At 38.5% G+C, this 23,026-nt stretch overlaps 1 protein-coding gene across 6 annotated transcripts in view; it reads right to left on the minus strand.

Annotated features, from left to right (window-relative positions):
* The window catches only part of PTPRM (protein tyrosine phosphatase receptor type M), a 707,951-nt gene that overhangs the window by 514,510 nt on the left and 170,415 nt on the right, over positions 1–23,026 (minus strand). For all 6 annotated transcript variants that reach the window (XM_045290818.1, XM_045290817.1, XM_045290815.1 and 3 more), the window contains exons 5-6: positions 22,771–22,945; positions 15,525–15,818 (exon numbers count right to left, since the gene is read on the minus strand). In XM_045290818.1, coding sequence (XP_045146753.1) covers positions 15,525–15,818; positions 22,771–22,945 — 469 coding nt within the window. The remainder of the gene's footprint in view (positions 1–15,524; positions 15,819–22,770; positions 22,946–23,026) is intronic.

The following is a 23,026-nucleotide window of genomic DNA, read 5'->3' on the forward strand; positions in this document are numbered from 1 at the left end:
TCTCTGTGACTAGAAATGTAAAAGAAATATAGGTAAACAGTAATGAACATAGAATTAGATGAGACCGAAACGAGAGATAGTGTATAGGTATTTAGAATCTAACATCTTATAAAAGAAGTAAAGTTTGGCTGTGAATTAAACGTTCTGCTTTCTCCAGCCACATAAAAAAGTTACAAGACTCTCACTACCTGTCAGTTAAAAGCAGAGCTGTTGTATTGAGAAAGGTAAAAAGAAAAGTTCTTGTTTGCTCTCAGAGGCAGTTTTCCTGAGTCCTCAATAAAAGAAAGATTGAGTAAATAAATGGGACAGGGTCCTCAATAATGTTCTGTTAGCAACCAAATCAGTATTGTGTTTCTGTTTTCTAGAATTGACAGTGTGTTTAGGGCATGGTGCTACAGTGCCACTTGAGAGGAGCAGGTCTCTGGGTGGAAGCTTTGCTCTCTGTGTCTGGCTCACTCCAGGCCAGGCTCCTGGTCAGGTCTAGTGCCCTGGAATCATCCTTTAGGTGCAGCATTCCTTGTATGCATGAACTTGATAAAAATTGGGTCACCATGAGTTCAAAGTCCCATACTCTGGCAGGGTTTTTGGAGTGACGTTATTAAATATTGTAGGTTATAGACAGGCCCACTTGTTAACACATGAAGCGAAGATAAAGTAGATTCAATGTAAGAAGCTAATCCAGGATTCCTAGGTGAAATGGGGTTGGGGGACGTGTAGGGACACATCCACACCTCTGGAGAGTAAGCCCAAAATGGGCCTGTGGGTGATGATTTTCCAGAGAAAACTATTCCAAGTCGGTTCCAACACTTCAACAAATAACAACCAGGCCTTCAAAATTCCATGCTGGGATGCATGTGAATAATGAAAAAATGTCTACATAATAGTTAGCAACTCAATCACAGTTCTATAAAAATGTCACCAAATTACACATGCGGAAACTGCTGAACTGGTTATGTTTTCCCTGTCATAGTCTCAACAAAATAAAAAAATTTAAGAATTACAGTAAGTGAAAGAAACCAGTCATAAAAGACCGCATAGCATGTGAATAAAGCAGATTTATGGAGACTAAACGTACATTAGGGATTGCCTAGAGCTGGAGGACTAAACAAAATCAGGACTGGACGCTAGTGGGTATGGCTTTCTTTTGGGCAGTGAAAATGTTTTAAAGTTACACAGTTCTGGGGCTGTACTAAAAACCACTTTAAATAGCTGAGTGGTATCTCAGTAAAAGAAAGAAGCTACACTTACCTATGTAAACAAGTATAAATACTTACCCATCTTTACTGATTTCAAATTCTGATAACATAAAAATCTCTATTATAAATCATTATTCTAAACACACCAGACTGGCTACTGATGGCCAGCTACAGTTCTCTGACCTAAAGCTCCTGGGTACTGATTCGTACCACATCACCTTGGGCACAGCCGTGAGTGTCTCCATTAGCAGGTAAGACTTCCACACAACATAAAGTTGATGCATTGAAAAACTTTTGGAATTATTAATTTAATTGAAATTTTAAGTCAGAGCTTAACATCTTGAAATAGTTCATAAAGACTCAAATGAGGTAATGATACACAAAACAATTATTTTTGTTTCATAGATTTTCAATTATAAACTTCTAAGAGACACATTTATGTTCAGTGTTATTTCACTCTCACTGATCTTAATTGTCCACTCATTAGCTCTTAGTCATCCTTCTTTCACTCCTGGGGCCAGTTATTAGCAAGTCACTTAACAACAGTTAACCAATAACCAGGATACATAAAAAGCAAAATCTCAAAATAAGACACATAAAAAGTCCACTGTGAAAATTACTTTAACAGCCATCATCCATTTCTATTTTACAAGTAGCTACCACTTAATGGCCTGTGATATACAGGCTGCACATAATTACAAAAAATTAAGATATAATAGAAAACACAAACTAAATTGCATTTTGCTTAAGTAGATACTGAAATAATTTCAAATCTCTGAAGTAACCCAACTATAGCTGAACTTCATAACTGAAAAATAATTGGCTATACTTCTAAATCTTGATATTAGCTGTGGACTAACAGTATTATTTTTACAACATTTCACTTTAAAAAAATCATTTAAAATATTCTATATATGCATAGCATTTCTCAGTTTTAAAGTACCTTCACAGATTGAGCTAACCTGCTTTTCAAAACACGTAGGCAAAAGGCAGGGCAGATGTCATGTCCTATTTCAGTGATGAAGAGATGGAATCAGAGAAGCTAAGCGATTTCATCAAGATCACATGTGGGGAGCCAGTGCATATATTTGAAAATAATTTTCAAAAGTGTAAGAAGCAAGAGCTCTAGAAGTGCGCTACAATATAGTTTTTGGCAGAAATCTGATCAAGTAATGGGATTTTGTCTATAGACACATATAGAAAAAAATTCTATTTCCTCTCCAAAGAATGGGCAATAAATAGTGATCTTAATATTTTAATACAACAAATTAAATATATTTGCATAGGTATCACCAAGACAGTATAGCCCAAGTCTCACTAATGTAATGCAGAAAAAAAGAGAGAGCTAGTCTAAAACAGACAAATGTAATATGAGAGAGAAAAATGTCTGTTATGAAAGTAATGCTCAATTGTTGGGAATTCTTAGTCCATAATTAAGGTGACCAGATTTAAAGCAGGACACCATTGACTGGGGGGGAGGGGTTATTGATTAAAAATTTGGTCTATATGGACCAAATAGACCATTCCCTAGCTTGTCGTGCATTCTTTCCAAAAATCAGGACTTTTTAAAAATGCTAAAAATTGGGACTGTCCCACCAACAGCGGGACGTCTAGTCACCTTATCCATAATACAAAATGTGATTCTCAGGGCTATAATTTCCCAGATAAATATTATTTCCCAACCACCTGGGACAATAAAACCAGCTGGACAATGTTGAATTCTTCTTCAAAAAGTTTACAAGGAAATGTAAAAAAATAAAAGCCAACCATACTGGTCAGGGACAAGGCTCAGTTCTAGGCTTCACCTGTTTTGAACCCAATGAGGTTTTGGAGTATCATAAGCAAAGTCAAATCCATTGCCATCAAATCCATTCTGCCTCGTAGTGTAGAGTTTCCAAGGCCATCTCTTCACAGAGATACACAGCCACATCTTTCTTTTGTGGAGCAGTTGGTGAGTTTTTTTTTTTTTAACATTTTATTAGGGGCTCATACAACTGTTATCCCAATCCATACACACATCAATTGTGTAAAGCGCATTTGTACATTGTTTCTCAAAACATTTTCTCTCCACTTAAACCCCCGACATTAGGTCCTCATTTTTCCCCTCCCTCCCCGCTCCTCCCTCCCTCATGAGCCCTTGATAGTTTATAAATTGGTATTTTGTCATATCTTGCCCTGTCCGACGTCTCCCTTCACCCACTTTTCGGTTGTCTGTCCCCCAGGGAGGAGGTCACACACAGTTCCATGTAATCGGTTCCCTCTTTCCTACCCATTCTCCCTTTACCCTCCCTGTTTTGCCACTCACACCACTGGTCCTATAGGGCTCATCCGTCCTGGATTCCCTGTATTTTCAGTTCCTATCTGTACCAACCTCTGGTCTAGTTAACAGCTGAGTGCCTTCACCACTGCACCACCCGGGCTTTTATGGCAGCAGTACTCAAACCCAAAAACAAAGTCAAATCATTTCAGACTTATAGCGACCCCACAGAACTGGATAGAACTGCCCCTGTGGGTTTCTAAGACTGCAACCCTTTACGGGAGTAGAAACCCTTTCTGGCAAGAAGCAGGTGGTGGTTTCAAACTGCTGCCCTTGCAGTTGGCAGTCCAACTCATAACCACTACAGAATCAGGTGCTCCTGCAGTGACACTAAGAATTTCATTTTGCTTTCATCTCTGTACCTCTACGAATCCACTCAATGGCAGCTAACAACAGTTTTAGACTCTATCGTCTTTCCTTCATCGACAGTGAGTCATGCATATTTTTCCCCAAAATCCTTAGGTGAAGAAAGGCTGAAAGGTTTTTTTGTTTAATTTGTTTTATCTAGTAAGAAAGTCTCATTTGACTTCACTTTCTTTGTCCACCTCAAAGGCCTCCCTTTCTGATTTCTCACTTTGACTCTCTCACCTGAAAAGCTTCTATATATATATGTTTTCTAAAGTTAAGTTGCTCAACTATAGCTTTTTCGAAAGTACTCAAATCCAGCACAAGCTGCATCAGAGAACAGACCATTAGCAGCGTCACCTCTAGGCTGACAAGGTATAGCAAGAGGTTGGAGCATCACTGGGCTCTTTTCCTGGCTGTGATTTAAGACTTGAGGGCACTGTGTTGGTGAACAAACACCAATTCAAAGCTGACTTTAATTTTCTACCGAGAACAGCTGATCCGTTATGAGTGCTGTCTCTCTAAAAGCTGTGCATTTACACTCTCTGCAACTGATCAAATAAGCTTCATAAAAACAGAAGAATTCATCATAGTCAAGGGAAACAGAGATAGCAACTATGTCAACAGCTGAAATGTACAGACACAAACCCAGGAGAAAAGAGAGTAAGTGTGAAACAAGAGCAGGATTGAACAAAATAATTAAGTGGGGAGGCTAGTCACTAGGATGAAACAGATCACATCCTCTCTCCAAGCTAAACAATAAAATCTAACCTTCTTTTGGAGAAACTGCAAACTGCTATGTCCAAAGCAGGATGTTTTGAAGTAACCTTAAAGTGAAATCACCCAAAGCTTCTTTCTTAGAGGCCATAAACACCTAGAAGTAGACAGGAGGTCACTTGGGCTTCTATAGAGATCATACTATTTTAAGACTCCAGAAGAAAGCTATTAAATATACAGTGAATTTGAAGAAAATGTCAGTATTATGAAACTATATTTATTAGCTATTGTTAGTTTTATAACAGCTGACAATAAGGGAAGTTATTTCACAAAAAGAAGAGCTCTACTTTACTCGAGAGGGGGAGACAGCAGGGTTGATTAGAGCCATGAAGGGGAGGAATGACTCCTTTGTTCTTAGAACTTTAAACAGAGCATGGGCTTCAGCAGTCCAGAATAGCCTTATGCGTTCTAGGACTGCTATCTTTTTTATTTTTTAAATAATTTTATTGAGGGCTCATACAACTATTATCACAATCCATCCATTGTGTCAAGCACATTTGTACATACACTGCCATCATCATTCTCAAAACATTTGCTTTATACTTGAGTCCTTGGTATCAGCTGACTAATTCTTTTTGTTTAATCATTTTATTAGGGGCTCATACAACTCTTATCACAATCCATACACACATCAATTGTGTAAAGCGCATTTGTACATTCATTGCCCTCATCATTCTCAAGACATTTCCTCTCCAATTAAACCCCCAGCATTGGGTCCTCATTTTTCCCCTCCCTCCCCACTCCCCCCTCCCTTATGAGCCCTTGATAGTTTATACATTGTTATTTTGTCATATCTTGCCCTGTTTGACGTCTCCCTTCACCCACTTTTCGGTTGTCCGTCCCCCAGGGAGGAGGTCACATATAGTTCCTTGTAATCGGTTTCCTCTTTCCTACCCACTCTCCCTCTACCCTCCCTGTGTCGCCACTCACACCACTGGTCCTTTAGGGCTCATCTACCCTGGATTTCCTGTGTTTCCAATTCCTATCTGTACCAGTGTACATCCTCTAGTCTAGCCAGACTTGCAAGGTCGAATTCGTGTCATGAAAGTGGGAGCGGGGAGGAAACATTTAGGAACTAGAGGAAAGTTGTATTTTTCATCGTTGTTACATCGAGGACTGCTATCTTGAGTGTGACAGGGTGTGGTCTTTGGACTGAGAAACATGCCAAGTTGACCAAAAGCGGCCAGTCATCACACTCAAAGCACATATCCACAGAAGAAAATGATACCTGCCACTTTTTTCCAAGAATGTTTCAATTAGAATTTTTCCAAGATATTTTGTCTTGTGAAATAAGTGTACTCTAAATAACGAAGACAAAATACAATAAGTAGAACTGTTAAAGTTTAATAATTTTCTCATGTTATGACTGCCAGATAGCAAACACTGACTGAAGCTTTCTGACCCCTGGGACTCCTGTGTGGAGGGCAGATTACAAGGCCAGTCAGGTGTGGAATCACTCAGTATAAACAGTGTAATTTATTACTTTTTTGGATGCCCAGAGCCACTTCAACCCCTTGCTCTTGGAGCTACCCCTCCTTCCTCCTGCCGTCTCCCTGCTTGCCTACTCTGTTTCCCCTAAAGTAAGACAGCCCCAGAAAATAAGACCTACTAAACAGTATTGCAACTTGCTGAAATAGAAGGCATCCTCCTGAAAATAAGACCTCCCCCAAAATAGGGCCTCCCAAAGCTGCTGTAACTCTGGACTCTGGACTGTAGCGGGATGGGGGTGGGGGTGTGTGCCCACGCAGCTCACTGTTGGCTGCAGCGCAGCCAAAGCAGACAGGAAGTGTGAGGTCTCTTTTAATAAAACAATAAACAATAAATTTGTACCGTATTCTTCTTCATGGAAAAATAAGACATCCCCTGAACATAAGACCTAGTGCATCTTTGGGTGCAAAAATTAATATAAGACACAGTCTTATTTTCGGGGAAACAGGGGATCTCCTGCACCCAACAGACAGATCAATCCTACCTTTGAAATAGAAGTGACACCCACCAAACCAAGACACACTCTTTTTTGGATACTATGTTCTCCCCTCTCATGTAACTAGGTTGATTAGCAATCCTGTTAGACTCATTTGGACTCTCATCTTTCGATAGCAACCCAGGTGGCTCCTTGCCCATCAGTTCAGGGAGACCGTGCAGAACCCACCAATATCTCACACATCTAACACTAAAGGAACCAGACTTCCCCCAAATCAGGGGAAAGTTCTTGGCTCCTGGATTCTACATCTCCTTATGTTATTATAGGGTGATACATGTGTCCCTACAGACTACAAGCCTTTTACATGAAAACTCATTAATGCAAGCTTCTCTCAGACAGGAGTAGGCAGGCCAGACACTCCTAGCACATTCCTTTCTCTGAGAGCAGGACAGGGCACAAAAGCCCTGATCCTGACAAAAGAAATCCAAAGGAAAACTGAGGGAGTGATCTTTCAACAAGGAGATAAGGATGTTTAAATCTCAATTGGTGCCAACTCCAAACAGACAGACATCAGCATTTCTTTTTCCCCACAGTCTGTACATATACCTTTCATTCTATCATAGGCTGATCAGTATACACTTTTGGACTGCAGGTCTCTCACAACAAACCTGAAGCTCGATTCATTTCTCAAATAGAAACAGCTGGGACATACCCTCCCCATCCATATTCCTTTCTACAACAGCATAATAGGGCACCACCCTCTGCTTCTGAGGGAAGAAAAGGGACATTGCGAGAGCAGTCCTCAGTCAAGGGGTTAAGGACTTTTAGCTCTAAGAACTACTGACAGCCACCCCCAGCCCAAATGCAAACCTTTATCTCTCTTGTCCCTCAGCTGAGCCAGCACATTCTTCTTTAATGCTACCATAAGCTGATATCTGTTCTAGCTTACTCTCCCACCTACCTCACTCACTTCATCCTCAAGACCTCTGCTCTCCCTTTTCTAGGGAAATTCACTGCCATATTAACTAACAAGTACACTTCTTAAAATCTTTTTCCAACAGATGAAAAAGTTATATTTACCTAGAAAACCACCTAGCATCACTACTAACACTAAAATGCTATTCTCCTGCTCCTACCCTCCACTCATATGACATGCCTAACTCTATCACTTCTTCCTCATCTCCACACAATACAATTACCAGTCCCTACTAGATGCTTTGCTCTTCACCTGAAGAGTCATTCCCCTTACACAATCCAGAAGTACATAGACCATTTTACCATTCCAAAATGCCTTGCAAATATCAACAGCAGTAACCACAAAGAAAAGATCAAGAAAAACAAAATCTAACAACTTAAAATCACCCAAACCCAATGGAATACACTGAAAAAGATGTCCTGGAACTATCAGATAGAAAAATACAAAAGAATAATGTATAAAAAGGCTTCAGGAGCTCTGGGAATCAATCAATCCTGGAAACAAGAAAATAATTGAGGTGCTAAAAATCTCACATTCTAAAAAAAGGGGAGAAACTAAGCAAATAAATAATAGAAATTGAAAAACACTCAAAAAGAACTAGGGAATAGAATGGAAGAAAAGGAAAGTTAAATAGAAAACTTGAGGACAATCTTGCAGACTAGAGCCAAATTGAGAAATAATCAACCAAAAAAGCAAAGGAATCCCAAGGAAACCTGAGAATGATGTGGGACACCATCAAGGAAAGCCACCTACATCACAAAGGGATCTCAGAACACACAAACAGGAGACCACCACAATTTGCAACACCGTCCTGAAACCAACACACTGAAAGTACAACCCAAAATAACACAGATCTAGATGGGTGTCAAAGACACAAGTAAATTCTTCCTCCATCACCCCCCACCCCGCAAAAATGGAAAATATTAAACACAAATACTATGAAATGATATCAACTCATCCACATTTAAAAATAATAACACTGAATGTAAATGGACTAAATGAAGAATCAAAAGACAGAGTAGCAGAATGGATTAGGAAAAAAGTTCCATAGATATGCTGTTTTCAAGAGATATTCCTCAGACTATTCCAGAATATGGAAAGGGGTAGAAAATTCATAAGCCCATATTATAAAGCCAAAACAATCCTGATTCTAAAACCAGCAAAAGCGCCTCCAAAGAAGACTACAGGCCAATATCCTTCGTGAACATAGATATAAAAATAATCTCAACAAAATCCTAGCCAATAGAATCCAACAACATTAAAAAAAATCATCATGACCAAGTGGGAATCTTATCAGGAACACAAGGATGGCTCAATATTGAAAAATAATCAACGTAATCTACCACATTACCAAGATAAAGAATAAGAATCACATGACCACAAGAATTGACACAGAAAAAGCCTTTGCCAGTATCAAACACTCCTTATTAAAAAACAACAACACATTAAATAGGATAGGAATAGAAGGGAAATTACTGAACCTAACAAAGTCCATAAAGGAAAAACAAAACAAAAACAATGGAGAATATCTCATTCAATGGAGAAAAACCAAAAACATTTCCCCTGAACACTGGGAACTAGACATGGAAGCCCCTTATCACTACCCTTTTTCAACATTGTGCTTGAAGTCTTAACCAGGATCATTAGACCACAAAAAGAACTCAAGGAGATACCCTTAGGCAAAGAAGATGTGAAGTTGACGTAATTTTCAGACCATATGATTTATATGCAGAGAACCCCAAGGTTTACATACAAATACACACACACACACACACACAACAATGGGATTTAGCAGAATAGCAGGATACAAGACTGACAAGCAGAAATCAAACAGATTCCTATATACATGAAAGAGAATTTCAAAAAAGATATTAAGAAAACAATACGATTCACAGTAGCCACACACAAGATGAAAATACCTAGGAATAAACCTAACCAATAAACCTTGTACAAAGAAAATGAACACTATTATAAGAAACAAAAAAAGACAAAAATAAATGGAAGACTATGTCATGTTCATGGATAGGAAGATTTAATATCATGAAAACAAGCACAAACAGGAGTTCTTGCACTAACAGATGTCAAAACTTACTACATGGCCACAGTAATCAAATTAGCCTGGCACTGGTATGATCGAAACACAGACCCATGGAACAAAACAGAAAACAGGAATAAAAGCATCTGCTGACAAAAGACTAAAAAGCATTAAATGGGAATGACATGCCTTCCTCAACAAATGGTACTGGAAAAAACTGGATCTCCATCTGCAGAAGATTGAAACAGGGCCCGTATCTCACCCTATGCACAAAACTGAACCCAAATTGGATCAGAGACCTAAACACAAACTCCCAAACTATCATGATAGCAATGAGAAAAAGTGGGACAAAGTTAAGGGCCCTATTACAGGGCATACACAGACTACCAGATATAACAAGGGGAACACACACAGTGGAAGGCAGAATAGATGACTGGGGCCTGTTAAAAATCAATCACTATGTACATCAAAAGACTTCTTCAAGAGAATAAAATGAGAGTCCACTGATTGCTCAAGGAAACCTTTAGCAATAACATAACAGACAAGGGACTAATATCTAAAATCTACAGAATTCTGAAACACCTCAATAAGAAAAAAATAACCAACTTATAACGCAGACAAAGTATTTGAGTAGACAATTCACAAAAGAGGGCACTCAAATGGCTAACAAACACATGAGGTAATGCTCTCCTTCAAGAGCCATCAAAACAACGATATCTTCTTGACCCACAACCATAGCCCAATTAAAACTGAAAGAGAGAGAACAACAAATCAACAAATGCTGGAGAGGGTATAGAGAGACTGAAACTCTTGTACACTGATAATGGCCTTAAAAATACATAGACCCATTGAAAGCAATATGGTGATACGTAAAACTGATGATAAAAAGACCATAAACCCACCAGTACAAGTGCTGGTTATATACCCCGGTAAAATAAGAGAGAACGCAAACAGATGTATTCTTTCCCATGTACCTTGCAACACAGTTAATAAAAGCAAGGAGCTGGAAGCAACCCAAATTCACATCAGCAGAATAGATTCAAAACTTTGGTACATACACACAATATGATACTATGCATTCCTGAAAATCCGAGATGTAACCATGAAGTGTACAACATCCCATTCACATGCATATCTGACAAATCACTTTTTCCTCCCCATATACCTATGGTTTATAAACATCTCTGGTTCATTTAGACATTTCATTGTCACTTTATGACAAAGAATATTATTAACCACCCTCCTTGGGGCATAAGGTAATTAATAGTATTATAATGTCATTAATCCAATGGCATGGAATTCAACACACTGTTGAGAATAGGGAGTTATACAAACCACTTTTACAGAAGAGACTTCCCTTCAGCTGGGATCAGTTTGTTAAAATCAGGGTTGAAGGAGATGCCCATTTAGTTGCTGCTATAAAAAAATTGTGTCAATCCCTTATGGAAGGGTCATGGGGAGAAGACAGGCCAGTCAGGGTGCAGTGTAGCACCAATGAAACATACAGCTTTCCTCTTGTACTTTAATGCTTCCTCTCCCCCACTATCATGGCCCTAATTCTACCTTACAAATCTGGCTAGACCAGAGCATGTACATGGGTACAGACAAGAGCTGGAAACACAGGGAAGATAGGACAGAAAAACTCCTCAGGAGCAATATCGAGAGTGGCCATAGCAGGAGGGTAAGGGGAAGATGGGGGGACAAAGGAGCGGCCTGATCACAATGACCTACCTATAATGCCCTCCCAGCGGGATGGACAACAGACAAGGGGGTGGGGGGAGACATTGGAAAGTGCAAGACATGCAAAAATAACAATAATTTGTAAATTATAAAGGGTTCATGAGGGAAGGAAGGAGAAGAGGGAGGGGGAAATTAGGAGCTGATACCAAGGGCTCAAGTAGAAAGAAAATGCTCTGAAAGGGATGATGGCAAAATGTATACAAATGTGCTTGAGACAATGGATGGATGGATGAATTGTGATAAGAGTTTTACGAACCCCCAATAAAATGTTTTTTTTTTAAATTGTGCTAAGGTCACCCCAAATCAATAGACCCTGCTACAAAAGACAGACAACAGAAAAATGGGTGAAGAGAGACATCGGTCAATGTAAGACGTGAAAAAATAATTGATAAATTATCAAGGGTTCATTGGGAGGATGGGAGAGAAAGGGGAAAATATGAAGAGCCAACATCAAGGGCTCAAGTGGAAAGAAAATGTTTTGAAAATTATGATAGCCAACAAATGTAAAAATGTGCTTGACACAATGGCTGGATGGATTGTGATAAGAGCTGTATGAGCCCCCAATAAAATGTTTTTTTTAAATAATAAATAAGCAAAAAAAGAATAAGTTTGCTGTGGTGATGAACTGACTATATAAAATTAATTGGGAAATACGAAAAGATTTCTGTGGTCATATTGAACCTATAATTATACCTCCGATGCTCAGCCTCCATGAATGTTGGTATAACTGTAAATAATGTCAAACTTCATTCTCCAGCAAGTATTAATCACCAATGTCTGAGATAGTTTTATCTTAGAAGCAGTCATCTCTGTGCACTTTTTTATTTCTGTCCAGTATGTAGTCGTGAAGAGTCTCTGGCAGTTATGTTTTGTGAAAGTCAGCACAGAACCACAATGATATTTGAGCACAGAGCCATTAATCTATATTTTTAATAAATTGTATTAATTCAAAAAAAAATTTTTAAAGGGTGACAATCAAACCCGGCAGGAAATTCTAGTCAATAGGGGAGGAGGGAAAGATGCATGTCTTAGAGACCGCAGATGCATTTCTTTTGTGAGAAGGAACAAACTACTTCTATACAAAGGGTATGAAACTGGTGGTTGTCAGACTACCACATACTTACGATTTCAATGCCCTTTTTGCTTTTTCAAAATACATATTATTCTGGTAGGACTAATTTTGTCACTACCAAGGCATGTTCATTGAACAATGAATATTATTGAAAGTTTCACCTTATCATCAGGTAGTTTCTGTAGTGTCCCCTAGCTTAAGAATTTAGTCTTTAAAAGTCAATAATTCATGTATTGTGGTTGATAACCATTGTACACTTATATGTCATTTTCTTAACTGTGTTTTCAATTCTTTCCCATTGGCCAAATCAATGACCTTATGCCCAGGAAGATAAGGAATAATGTTCCCTACTGTAAAATGACAATGATGTCTCTAAGGCATTGATTCTCAACCTTCCTAATGCCACAACCCATTAATACAGTTCCTTATGTTGTGGTGACCCCCCAACCATAAAATTATTTTCGTTGCTACTTCAGAACTGTAATTTTGCTACTGTATTCAATCAGGTGACCCCTGTGAAAGGGTCGTTCGACACCCTTGCCCCCCCCAAAGGGGTTGCAACCCACGGGTTGAGAACCACTGCTATAAGGTGAACCAGGGACAAATATAAATGGTAGCTAATTGAATGGACTGGGGGCTCACACATAATTCTAGCCCCAATCTATCAACAAGCAGTTCTTCGGTCATGGCCTTGCTAGATACATGCTCTTATGAAGAGGCCACTGATGATCTAGGTGCTACAGGAAAATGAGGTGAAGAAACTAGAAGGTGCCTGGCTCTCCAGAAGAATAGCACCTGGGGTCTTAAAGGCTTGCTTTTAACCAAACAACCATCTGAGGCACCAACTAAGTCCATATGGAAGAAGCACACCAATCTGTAGGATCTTAAAGGAGGGAAAGGTATCATAGGTTAAACTGTGAGCACCTAGTTTGCAGAAGGCTATGGATGAGAGTAGAAACCTTAAATCCATTTCCAAGATTCACACATAGATCAAGCCTCGGGTGATTTTCTTCTGACCATAGTCAAGGCATGTGAAGAGCTTTGTTATCAGACAGAGAATACAGTAGACATGATTAAAGTAGATATAGCCAGGTTAAAAATGTAACATCTGATTTGTCCCCTTTCAACCAATTTAAAAGTCCTATTGGTTTAATTTTTTTTAAAACGTTAAGGGGAATACACATTGATTAAAGCTCTGGTGAATCCTGTCTGAACATAGATGAGGGCTGAGAATACCCTAGTTCTCAGACAGAGTGCACTGGATGGTGGATTATGGCAGATGTAGTAGGTAAAATCTAAGACCTTATTATTTGATCTCCCTTTGACTCATTTTAAAGTTGTTCTAGTTTTTAATATTTTGTTTTCAGCTGTCTTTTTTGTTTTTTATTTAGTTATTGTTGTTAGCATTAAAAACTCTTGGGTTTTTGTTTTTGTATGTTTTCGGTATATAAAGTCTAGGATAGGTGAAGCTACACAGAAAGTACTTGAATAATGGTTCACTGGGGGTATAGAGTAGAGATTGGAAGAAACTGGGAGCTAATAACAAGGAACATAAGAAAGAAGCACATGTTCTAAAATTGATTGTGATAATGCATGTACAACCCTTCTTAATATGACTGAATGATTGAATTCTATCTTATTTGGATTATGTCCCAATAAAACTATTTATTAAAAAATATAATAAATTTCTTCTACTCCTAGTAGGCTGTGCTCTAAATACTTACCAAACTTTAAAAAATAAAACATATTGAGAAGTGTCTTCTTAAATAATACTACTTGATGAAATAATTGACATTAAAATATATGAATCTCCTCACTGACTGAAGCTCACAACTCAACAGAGGGACTCTTTACTTAGATTATAGTACTTTAGTAACCCAATATATGTTTTTTTCTTACTTCCTTCTAGAGCAGTCGCTCTCAACCTGTGGGTAACAACCCCTTTGGGGGTCAAATAACCCATTCACAGGGGTCACCCAATTCATAACAGTAGCAAAATTACAGTTATGAAGTAGCAATGAAAATAATTTTATGGTTGGGGAGTCACCACACAAGGAACTGTATTAAAGGGTTGCGGCATTAGGAGAGTCGGGACCCACTGTTCTAGAGCATTTAGTAGCTCTAAAGAAACAACACTAAAACTTCTAATGGAAGCTTCCTTTAGGTTTTAATTTTTATAAAACTTTACATTTCTCTATTCATGAACCATAAACTTACCCATTTAGCATAGTAAATTAATACATCTTTGTATAAGAACACAACTTCTCCATGCATTCCACAAATCACTCTTGTTTATTTTACAAATGGGCCACGTCATTGGAAAACAATTCCTCTATTAAATATCCATCAATAAATACACAGCTTTAAAGATTGTTCTATAATGGAACTTTATTCCAAAGCAGTCCAAGAGACAAACGCATTTAATTGTGAAGAAAATATGAAGGGACCAGGTTAGGAGGACCCGATCTATTAGCAGACATCATTAAAGTAGATAGTGTCTGTGAACATTAGGAACAATCCTATGTGACCTAGGTGATGCTTATCCAAACCAACCTCATAGCCACTGATGCCAACTCATATCAGCCCTATAGGACAGGGTAGAACTGCCTGTGAGTTTCTGAGACTGTAACTCTTTAAGGAAGTAGAAAACTTTGTCTTTCTCCCACCAAGCAGCTGGTGATTTCTAATTGCTGACATTGAAGTTAACAGCTCAACACATAACCACTATACCACCAGGGCTCCTGGTGATACTTCCAGTAAAGAGCAAAAAAGATGGAGCACTGGGGGACACAGGGGGACAGGTAGTGGAGGCAAAGTGAATGACTACAAATCACAAGGTATTGGGACTCACAGATAACAACTGGAGGATGGCCCAGCAATGGACAGTTTTGTTCTGTTGTACTAGGGTCACTATGAGTCAGAAGCAACTCCACAGCACCTAACAATTGGCAGACCTTATTGTTCATAGACTGCCTGGCAAAGGTTCACAAACTAAGGGAGTATTTTGTTCACAGACAGGGTAATGATATACCAGGAAAACAGTCTGTTAACTACCTGATAAACACTAATGTGGTATGCCAATGCCCGCCCCCTCCCCAAAAAATGGCCATTAGTTACAGATTTCAGGTTTCCATCTACTCACCAGCACACTTTGTTCGTGTTCTAAGAGCTGGGCCAGGAGACCCAGTGCCACCTTCACCAGGCCTGGTGAGAAGCACACTAATCTCATATTCAGTGTCTGGATCAAGGTGCCCAATCTTGTAACTTGTAGAATCCACTGGTTGCCGGTCGCTCCAGCTTCCACTGGCAGTGCAATATTCTACTTCTCTTGCAACGATAGGCCCATCCCCATTTATGGAGTTGGCATTGAGTTGTATCCACAGGTAGGTTGCTCCCACTGAAGCAAGCTGAGGTGGAGCAATAGGAACAGGTGGTTCTACAACATGAAATGAAAGAGCCATTTTCAGACACCTTTGTCTTGAGTTTGAAAAAAGCAAAGTATACATCAATTATTAGAATTTCAGGAATGAATTTATGAGAATGATTAAATTCACATTAATAAGAAAGGCAAACTGATAAAGTTTTCACCACTTTGAAAGTTATTAAATAAACAATGTTTTTTTTAAAGTCATTTTATTGGGGGCTCATACAGCTCTTATCAAAATCCATACGTACATCCATTGTGTCAAACAAATTTGCACATTTGTTGCCATCATCATTTGTAAGGTAAAATTGGTATCGTGATAGTGGGAGGGAGGAAGCATTAAAGAACTAGAGGAAAGTTGTATGTTTCATTGGTGCTATACTGCACCCTGACTGGTTTGTATCCTCCCCACAACCCCTCTGTAAGGGGATGTCTCCCTAATTCACAGTAATATGATTTTTTGCTCTTTGATGCCTGATACCTGATTCTATCAACACCTTGTGATCACACATGCTTGTGTACTTTGTCCATGTGGACTTCGTTGATTCTCAGCTATAAGTTTATCTTCAAGCCTATAAGACGCTATATCTTTTGACAGCCAGGCACCATTGGTTTTCTTCACTACATTTGCTTATGCACCCAATTTGTCTTCAGTGATCGTGTGGGGGAGGTGAGCATCATGGCATACCAGGTTAATAGAACAAAGTGTTCTTGCATTGAGGGAGTACTTGAGTAGAGGCCCAAGGTCCATCTGCTACCTTAATACTAAACCTATAAATATATGTACATAGATCTATTTTCCTATCTTCATATATAAATATATTTACATATGTACATGCCTCTAGTTAGACCTCTATAATTGCCCTTTGCCTCCTAGTTCTTTCCTCTATTTCCTTTTACTTTCCTCTTGTCCGACTATCATGTTCAGCCTTCAATCGGGCTTCAGTAATTCCTCTTGGTTACACTGCCCTTGATCAAGCCCTACCAGGCCTCCTACACCCTCCTTGCCACCCATTTTAGATCACTTGTTGTTCCCTTGTCCCTGGGTTTGTTAACACCCACCTCCTTTCCCCCACCTCCCCCTCTTCCATGTTCCCCCAGAACCACCAGTCCCATTGTTTTCTCCTCCAAATTGTTTATCCCACCTATCTTATCTAGATAGACCTGACGAGATACTAATATGCACAAAAAACAAGACAGAGCAAAATAAAACAATGACAACAACAAAACAAGGACAAAAAAAGAAAAAAAACCCTATATAAATAGTTCAAGGTCTGTTTGTTGACATTTAGGAGTGCTTTCTGGTTGAGTCTGATGGGGTGCCATGCCCTGACTCCAAAGTCTATTTTTGGTATAACCTGGGGATTTCGTTGCTCTGCTCTACTTGCTGTTCTGTTGTATGCCCTTAGTGTTTCACCTCGATGTGGTGGAGTCAGATTAGGTGCAATTCCCGTTCTGTGTCTTCAGTGTTGTCCCCTGTAGCACTATGGTCAGTGATGGACATCCTGTATCATAGTGGGGCTGGCCCCATGGTCCTCTCTGTGCATTGGCTGCTCTGAGCAGGAATATCGTCCTCGACCATCACCATTTTCAAAACATTTTTCTACTCGAGCACTTGGTATCAGTTCCTCATTTTTCCTCTCCCTCCCCTACCCATCCTCGCTCATGAACCCTTGATAATTTATAAATTATTATTTTTTCATGTCTGACACTGACTGATGTCTCCCTTCACCCATATGTAGATCATTGTGATCTGTTCCCCCTTTCTCCCCCTACCCTCCTGGTATCACTACTGTCATTATGGGTCTTGAGGGGTTTATCTGTTCTAGATTCCCTGTATTTCCAGCTCTTATCTGTACCTGTGTACATGGTCTGGTCTAGCCAGATTTGTACGGTAGAACTGGGATCATGATAATGTGGGGGAGGAAGCATTAGGGTTCAGTATAACAATAATGAAACCCACAACCTTCCTCTAGTTCTTAAACGCTTCCTCCCCCAACTACCAGGACCCCAATTCTGCCTTGCAGACCTGGCTAGACCAGATGATGCACAGCAGTACAGATGGGAATTGGAAACGCAGGGAATCTAGGACAGATGAACCACTCAGGACCAGGGGTGACAGAGGCATACCAGGAGGGAAGTGGGGTGTAGAAAGGTGGAATTGATCACAGGGAGCTACATATAACCTCATCTCTGGGGGATGGGCAACAGAGGGGTAGGTGAAGGGAGACGTCGGGCAGTGTAATATAAGATATAATAATAATTTATAAATTATCAAGGGTGCATGGGGGAGGGGGGCAGAGAAAGGGAGGGGGATGGTGGGGGAAGGAAAATGAGCTGATTCCGGGAACCCAAGAGACAAGCGAATTTTGGGAATGATGAGGGCAATAAATGTATAGATGTGCTTTACACAATTGATCTATGTATTGTGATGAATTTTATGAGCCCCAATAAATTGATTAAAAAATAAAAAAGAACTAGAGGAAAGTTGTGTTTCATTGGTGCTATATACTGCACCCTGACTGGCTTGTCTCTTCCTTGTGACCCTTCTGTACCCGAATTCCAATTGTCTACAGATGGGCTTTGGGTCTCCACTCCACACTCCCCCTCATTCACATTGATATGATTTTTCTGTTCTGGGACTTTGATGCCTGATACCTGATCCCATCAACACCTCATCATTCAGGCTGGTGTGCTTCTTCCATGTGGGCTTTGTGGCTTCTCAGCCAGAATGGCACTTGTTTATCTTCAAGCCATTAAGATGCCAGATGCTATATCTTTTGATAGCCGGGCACTATCAGCTTTCTTCCCCACATTTGCTTATGTACCCATTTTGTCTTCAGCGATCATGTCGGGAAGGTGAGCATCATGGAATGCCAGGTTATTAGAACAAAGTGTTCTTGCTTTGAGGGAATACATGAATAGAGGCCCAATATCTGTCTGCTACCTTAATACTTAACACAAAAATGTATGTACATAGATGCATTTCCCTATCATTATATATAAATATATTTATATATGTACATTTAGATCTAAATAGATAGATTTAGATCTCTACAAAAGTTCTTTGCTTCCTAGTTCTTTTTTCTATTTCCTTTTACTTTCCTCTTTTTCCACTATCATGTTTGGCCTTCATTCGGGTTCGCTAATTCCTCTCAGTTACACTGAGCTTATTCAAATAAGTACACCCCAATTTATTTGGGGCTACTGGTTTTTCTCATTTTACATTGACAGGAGGGATTTTTTTTTTCCTTTTTTCCCCCCACACTCATGATAGCTTGTCCTTTTTTTTCCCCACTAAGCAGAAAATAGAAAGGAACCTCTGAAGTACACACAACACAAGCTACGCTCAGCTTAATAAAACTAATAAATCAATAGCAAAAAGAAATCAATACTTTTTTCAACCCAATGAAAATTCCTCTCACTTTTTCAAACCTGAATTTCATTGTCTGAGAAGAGAAAATTTAAGCTCAATATAAATATTATTAGGAGCAAGCATGGCTTCCCAGGCACCAGAGAAAGGCTTTCCAGATGCCAATATCACTATGATGGCATACCAGACATGATAATGGGAATCAAGACAATTGTAGGAAATACCATAAGTTCTAACATAACTACCTCAGGAAATAAAAATCTAGTTTGGCTTAGTTTTTCTGCCCAGAAATATGTTTTCAGGTAGTTTGTGCCTTTTTGCTGTATTTCTGATTCTAACTCCTCAATTAGCACATACAAATGCAAATTAAGTAAAGCATGCAGTCTTCTGTTATAAGGCCCACATGCTGCAACTACCCCCAATGCCATCCCCTTCAGAGACTCAGCACATTGATCTTACTATGTTTCCTGCTGAACAGAATCTCAGGGCAGTTAGCAGCACCTGATACGATGCCAGTTTTCTCTCCTTAGATAAATGAATTAAGAAAAGAGCAATACCATGTCTTTTTGTGGACTGGGTTTCCTTGTTCTTTTTTTAGACACAAAGGTAATAAGTCATACAGATTTTTATTTAGAGAACTGCAAATTTAGTGTAAATTTACTAAAATACTATTCTTACACTTCAATAAACTAAAACTTTCTGCTGGCTCTTCATTTCTTCAAACAATTCTGACTTCACTCACAATGATTTAACATCAATTTATATCATTAGGCGATTCCTTGAACCAAGACGTGACATGAACCTTTTATAGTACATCCTAAGGCAGAAAGAGCAGTTAATTACTTTCAAGTTGTAAAGCTAGCAAAGGCTGTTGCACTGCCATTCAAAATACAACTCCCGGAACAAGGTCAGAATCTAGCGACTACACCAATTCCTTAAATTATTGCTCATATGCTAAAATAGATGTGGTTTTAATGCCTTTTTTTGGTTCTAAGAATATTTTCTTCAGTGATTCCCTATTAAGGAAAAAAAATGCAAAATAAATTAAATTAGTGAGAAACATCCCAAAGGACTTTTGGGTTACAGAAAGAATCAGCATATGAATAAGCCAATTTTTTAAGCTTTAGAGAATTTTTTTCCAAAATGATGAAAGGATACATATTAATCTATACAAAATGATAAAATATTTAAAGATATTTCTTAACACAAGTGAAATTTAAAGGACTTGATAATATTAATTTAAAATTTAGTCAATAAAGAAAAAATTTAAACATATATACAAAAATCAAATTGTTATACATTAGTTGTCCAACTGCTCCTAAAAAGATTTAAAGGCATAGAAATTTTCAGGGACAGTTCTATGTTGCTATGAACTGTAATCAACTTGACAGCATTGAGGGGGTTTTTTGTTTTGTTTTGAGAAAAATATCACTGTATCTTTTAAAACATTGTCTCAAGAAAATACAAAAGGTGCCTAGTAGGTGATCTAATTTTTCAAAGAAATGGATAGGAAAAAACTCCATACTGTAAATGGAGGAAAAGCCAATTGTCAGATTGAAGCCTTATCTGTATGCATTTTGTCGCTGGTTTGGGCAATGTTCAGAGACGGGAAGAAGTGTCTGAGCACTGTTCTCACCGTGAGTCCACACACCACTCCACTGTCACGGGAGAGAAAAATTTGACGTTCAAAAGTGGAAAAAAGACAACCCACTCTTTCTTTGCATTTGTTTGTTCAAGTAGATAAAACATCTTAGATTCCCTTATAACAATAAATGAACTTCTCCATGGAGGAAATTTTTAGGGAAGTCTAGATTTGTATTATACTGATCACCCATGAAGCTTGGTATTTTTACAATAGGGTCATTCACTAGAACTAGAAAGTATTATTTAACTCAGAAGAGAAAAACAATAGCAAAGAACTAATCCAAGAGGATAATAATAATAATAACCATAACAATATAGAACTCAGTCATGGGGACACCTAAGCAGCTCTGCTGGGCTTGGTGGTAATATGGCACCCACATTTCTCACTGTAACTCCTCACTTCCCAGACAGCCAACAGGAGGGACAATGTGTGCAAATATGAACAGCTTTTAGCTTTATTACAGGTATTAAACCTGAATGAAACATTAGTCGGACAGGTCAGGTAAAATTTACCATGACTCAAAGTATACAAGAAACTGATAGGGCAAATACATTACTCCAGTAAATGTGTGTTTCCTTAAACTGAACACTAGTCGTTTCCTCAGATGAATAATTCTTGGAGTTGTTTCACTGAAAAGCATTTTCTCTAATATGTGTGCTTAACAATCAAATTGTTAATGTTCTGATTTCACAACAGGTGCATATATCCAGAACACATACAGATTATGTAACACAGACAATGTTGCCAGTCAGATTTAATATAGGTATTTCAGTGGGTGAGCTAAGGTAGTTTTGTGTGTGTGTGTGTGTGTGTGTGTGTGTGTGTGTGTGAATTCCTTAATGAACACTACTGACAGATATGTCAGAGTAAGAATCATCCCCATCCTCACGCCATCATGCCCTTATACATATTGGCAGCTTCCTCTGTGCCTTGCTTTAAGTACTGTACTTGATTTCAGTAGATCTTTGTGATAGTTCCAATGAGGCAAGTAACATCATTTTATCCATTTTCTATATGAAGAAACGGGAGCACAAAAAGCATAAAATACTAGTCCATGGTCACATAGGCATATGGAGTTCTAGGATTTATCTTTGGCAATCTTTAGTATTATATATATATTGAGAAATTGGATAAGAGCCTAGTAATGGCCTATCCAGAACAGATCCATTTTACCTCCCATATTTAACAAATAGTAGGGAGGAAATTAAAGGAAGCCATCGTTATATGTATTGTCTCAAAATGTTTAGTGATACATCTAATGTAAAATTATTCTATCTGGACAAAATATTGCTACAGTAGTTCAAAACTGTGAAGTCCTCGACCTACCAACACCAATGACAACAAAAAGCTAAAATCAGGTGTATCAGCTAAGAGGAACTTATTTCTTCTCTGTTTAGGTTTTGGTTTATTTCCTTTTTTCCCACCTTCTTGGATGTACTGACTCAATTTTTCACTCATGCAAAATATCATAAGAGAACCTAAGTGGAACATTTTGAATGTTAATACAGTATTATCAATATGGTTTGTGCGATGTGATTGAACATTTTTATATGGATATTACTTCATTTTATTAACCATCCTACTATTATAAACACACATTCTGGTGAATATTTGCATTTTAAGTGATTTTCTTTCTGTACAAAAATTTCATTCCTTAACAAAATGTATAGGTTGTAATCTCTGTATATCAAGTTGGCATAAGAACTTGTCTCGAGTACATTCATTTTTTGGTATACAACTAAACCAACATAAAATATGTTTTTCAAAAATATTGCTTATATGAAAAATCTGTACTTAAAATGTAATTCCTCAGCATAGCCTCTTGCCAAAATACTGTTCAGAAATAAACAAAAATAAGTCTGAGTTTTAAACAAAAAGTGAACTATAAATTGTCTAATGCATCTGTTTAATAGACTATTTGGGGGGTATAAAAGTACATTAAATACCTTTGACTACCAATTCTGCATAGTTTGATATTCCAACACCTCCTTCGGTACGAATCATGCAGCGGTACTTCCCCGCATCTCGTTTTGTTGTATTCACAACATTAAATGAAGCTACGAATCGCCGAGGACTAGTCACCTTTATTTCCTTCAGAGGGGCATCTCGTACGTCAATGCCCTGTATAAAGGGAGGTTGGAGGGGACAAACAGAAGAAACAATATTAGTTGTCATATCAAAACAGTAAGACAGGATGTCACT

This window comes from Echinops telfairi, unplaced genomic scaffold (genome assembly GCF_000313985.2).
Source record: "Echinops telfairi isolate 266 unplaced genomic scaffold, ASM31398v2 ScPeMD7_57;HRSCAF=196, whole genome shotgun sequence".
NCBI lineage: Eukaryota > Metazoa > Chordata > Mammalia > Afrosoricida > Tenrecidae > Echinops > Echinops telfairi.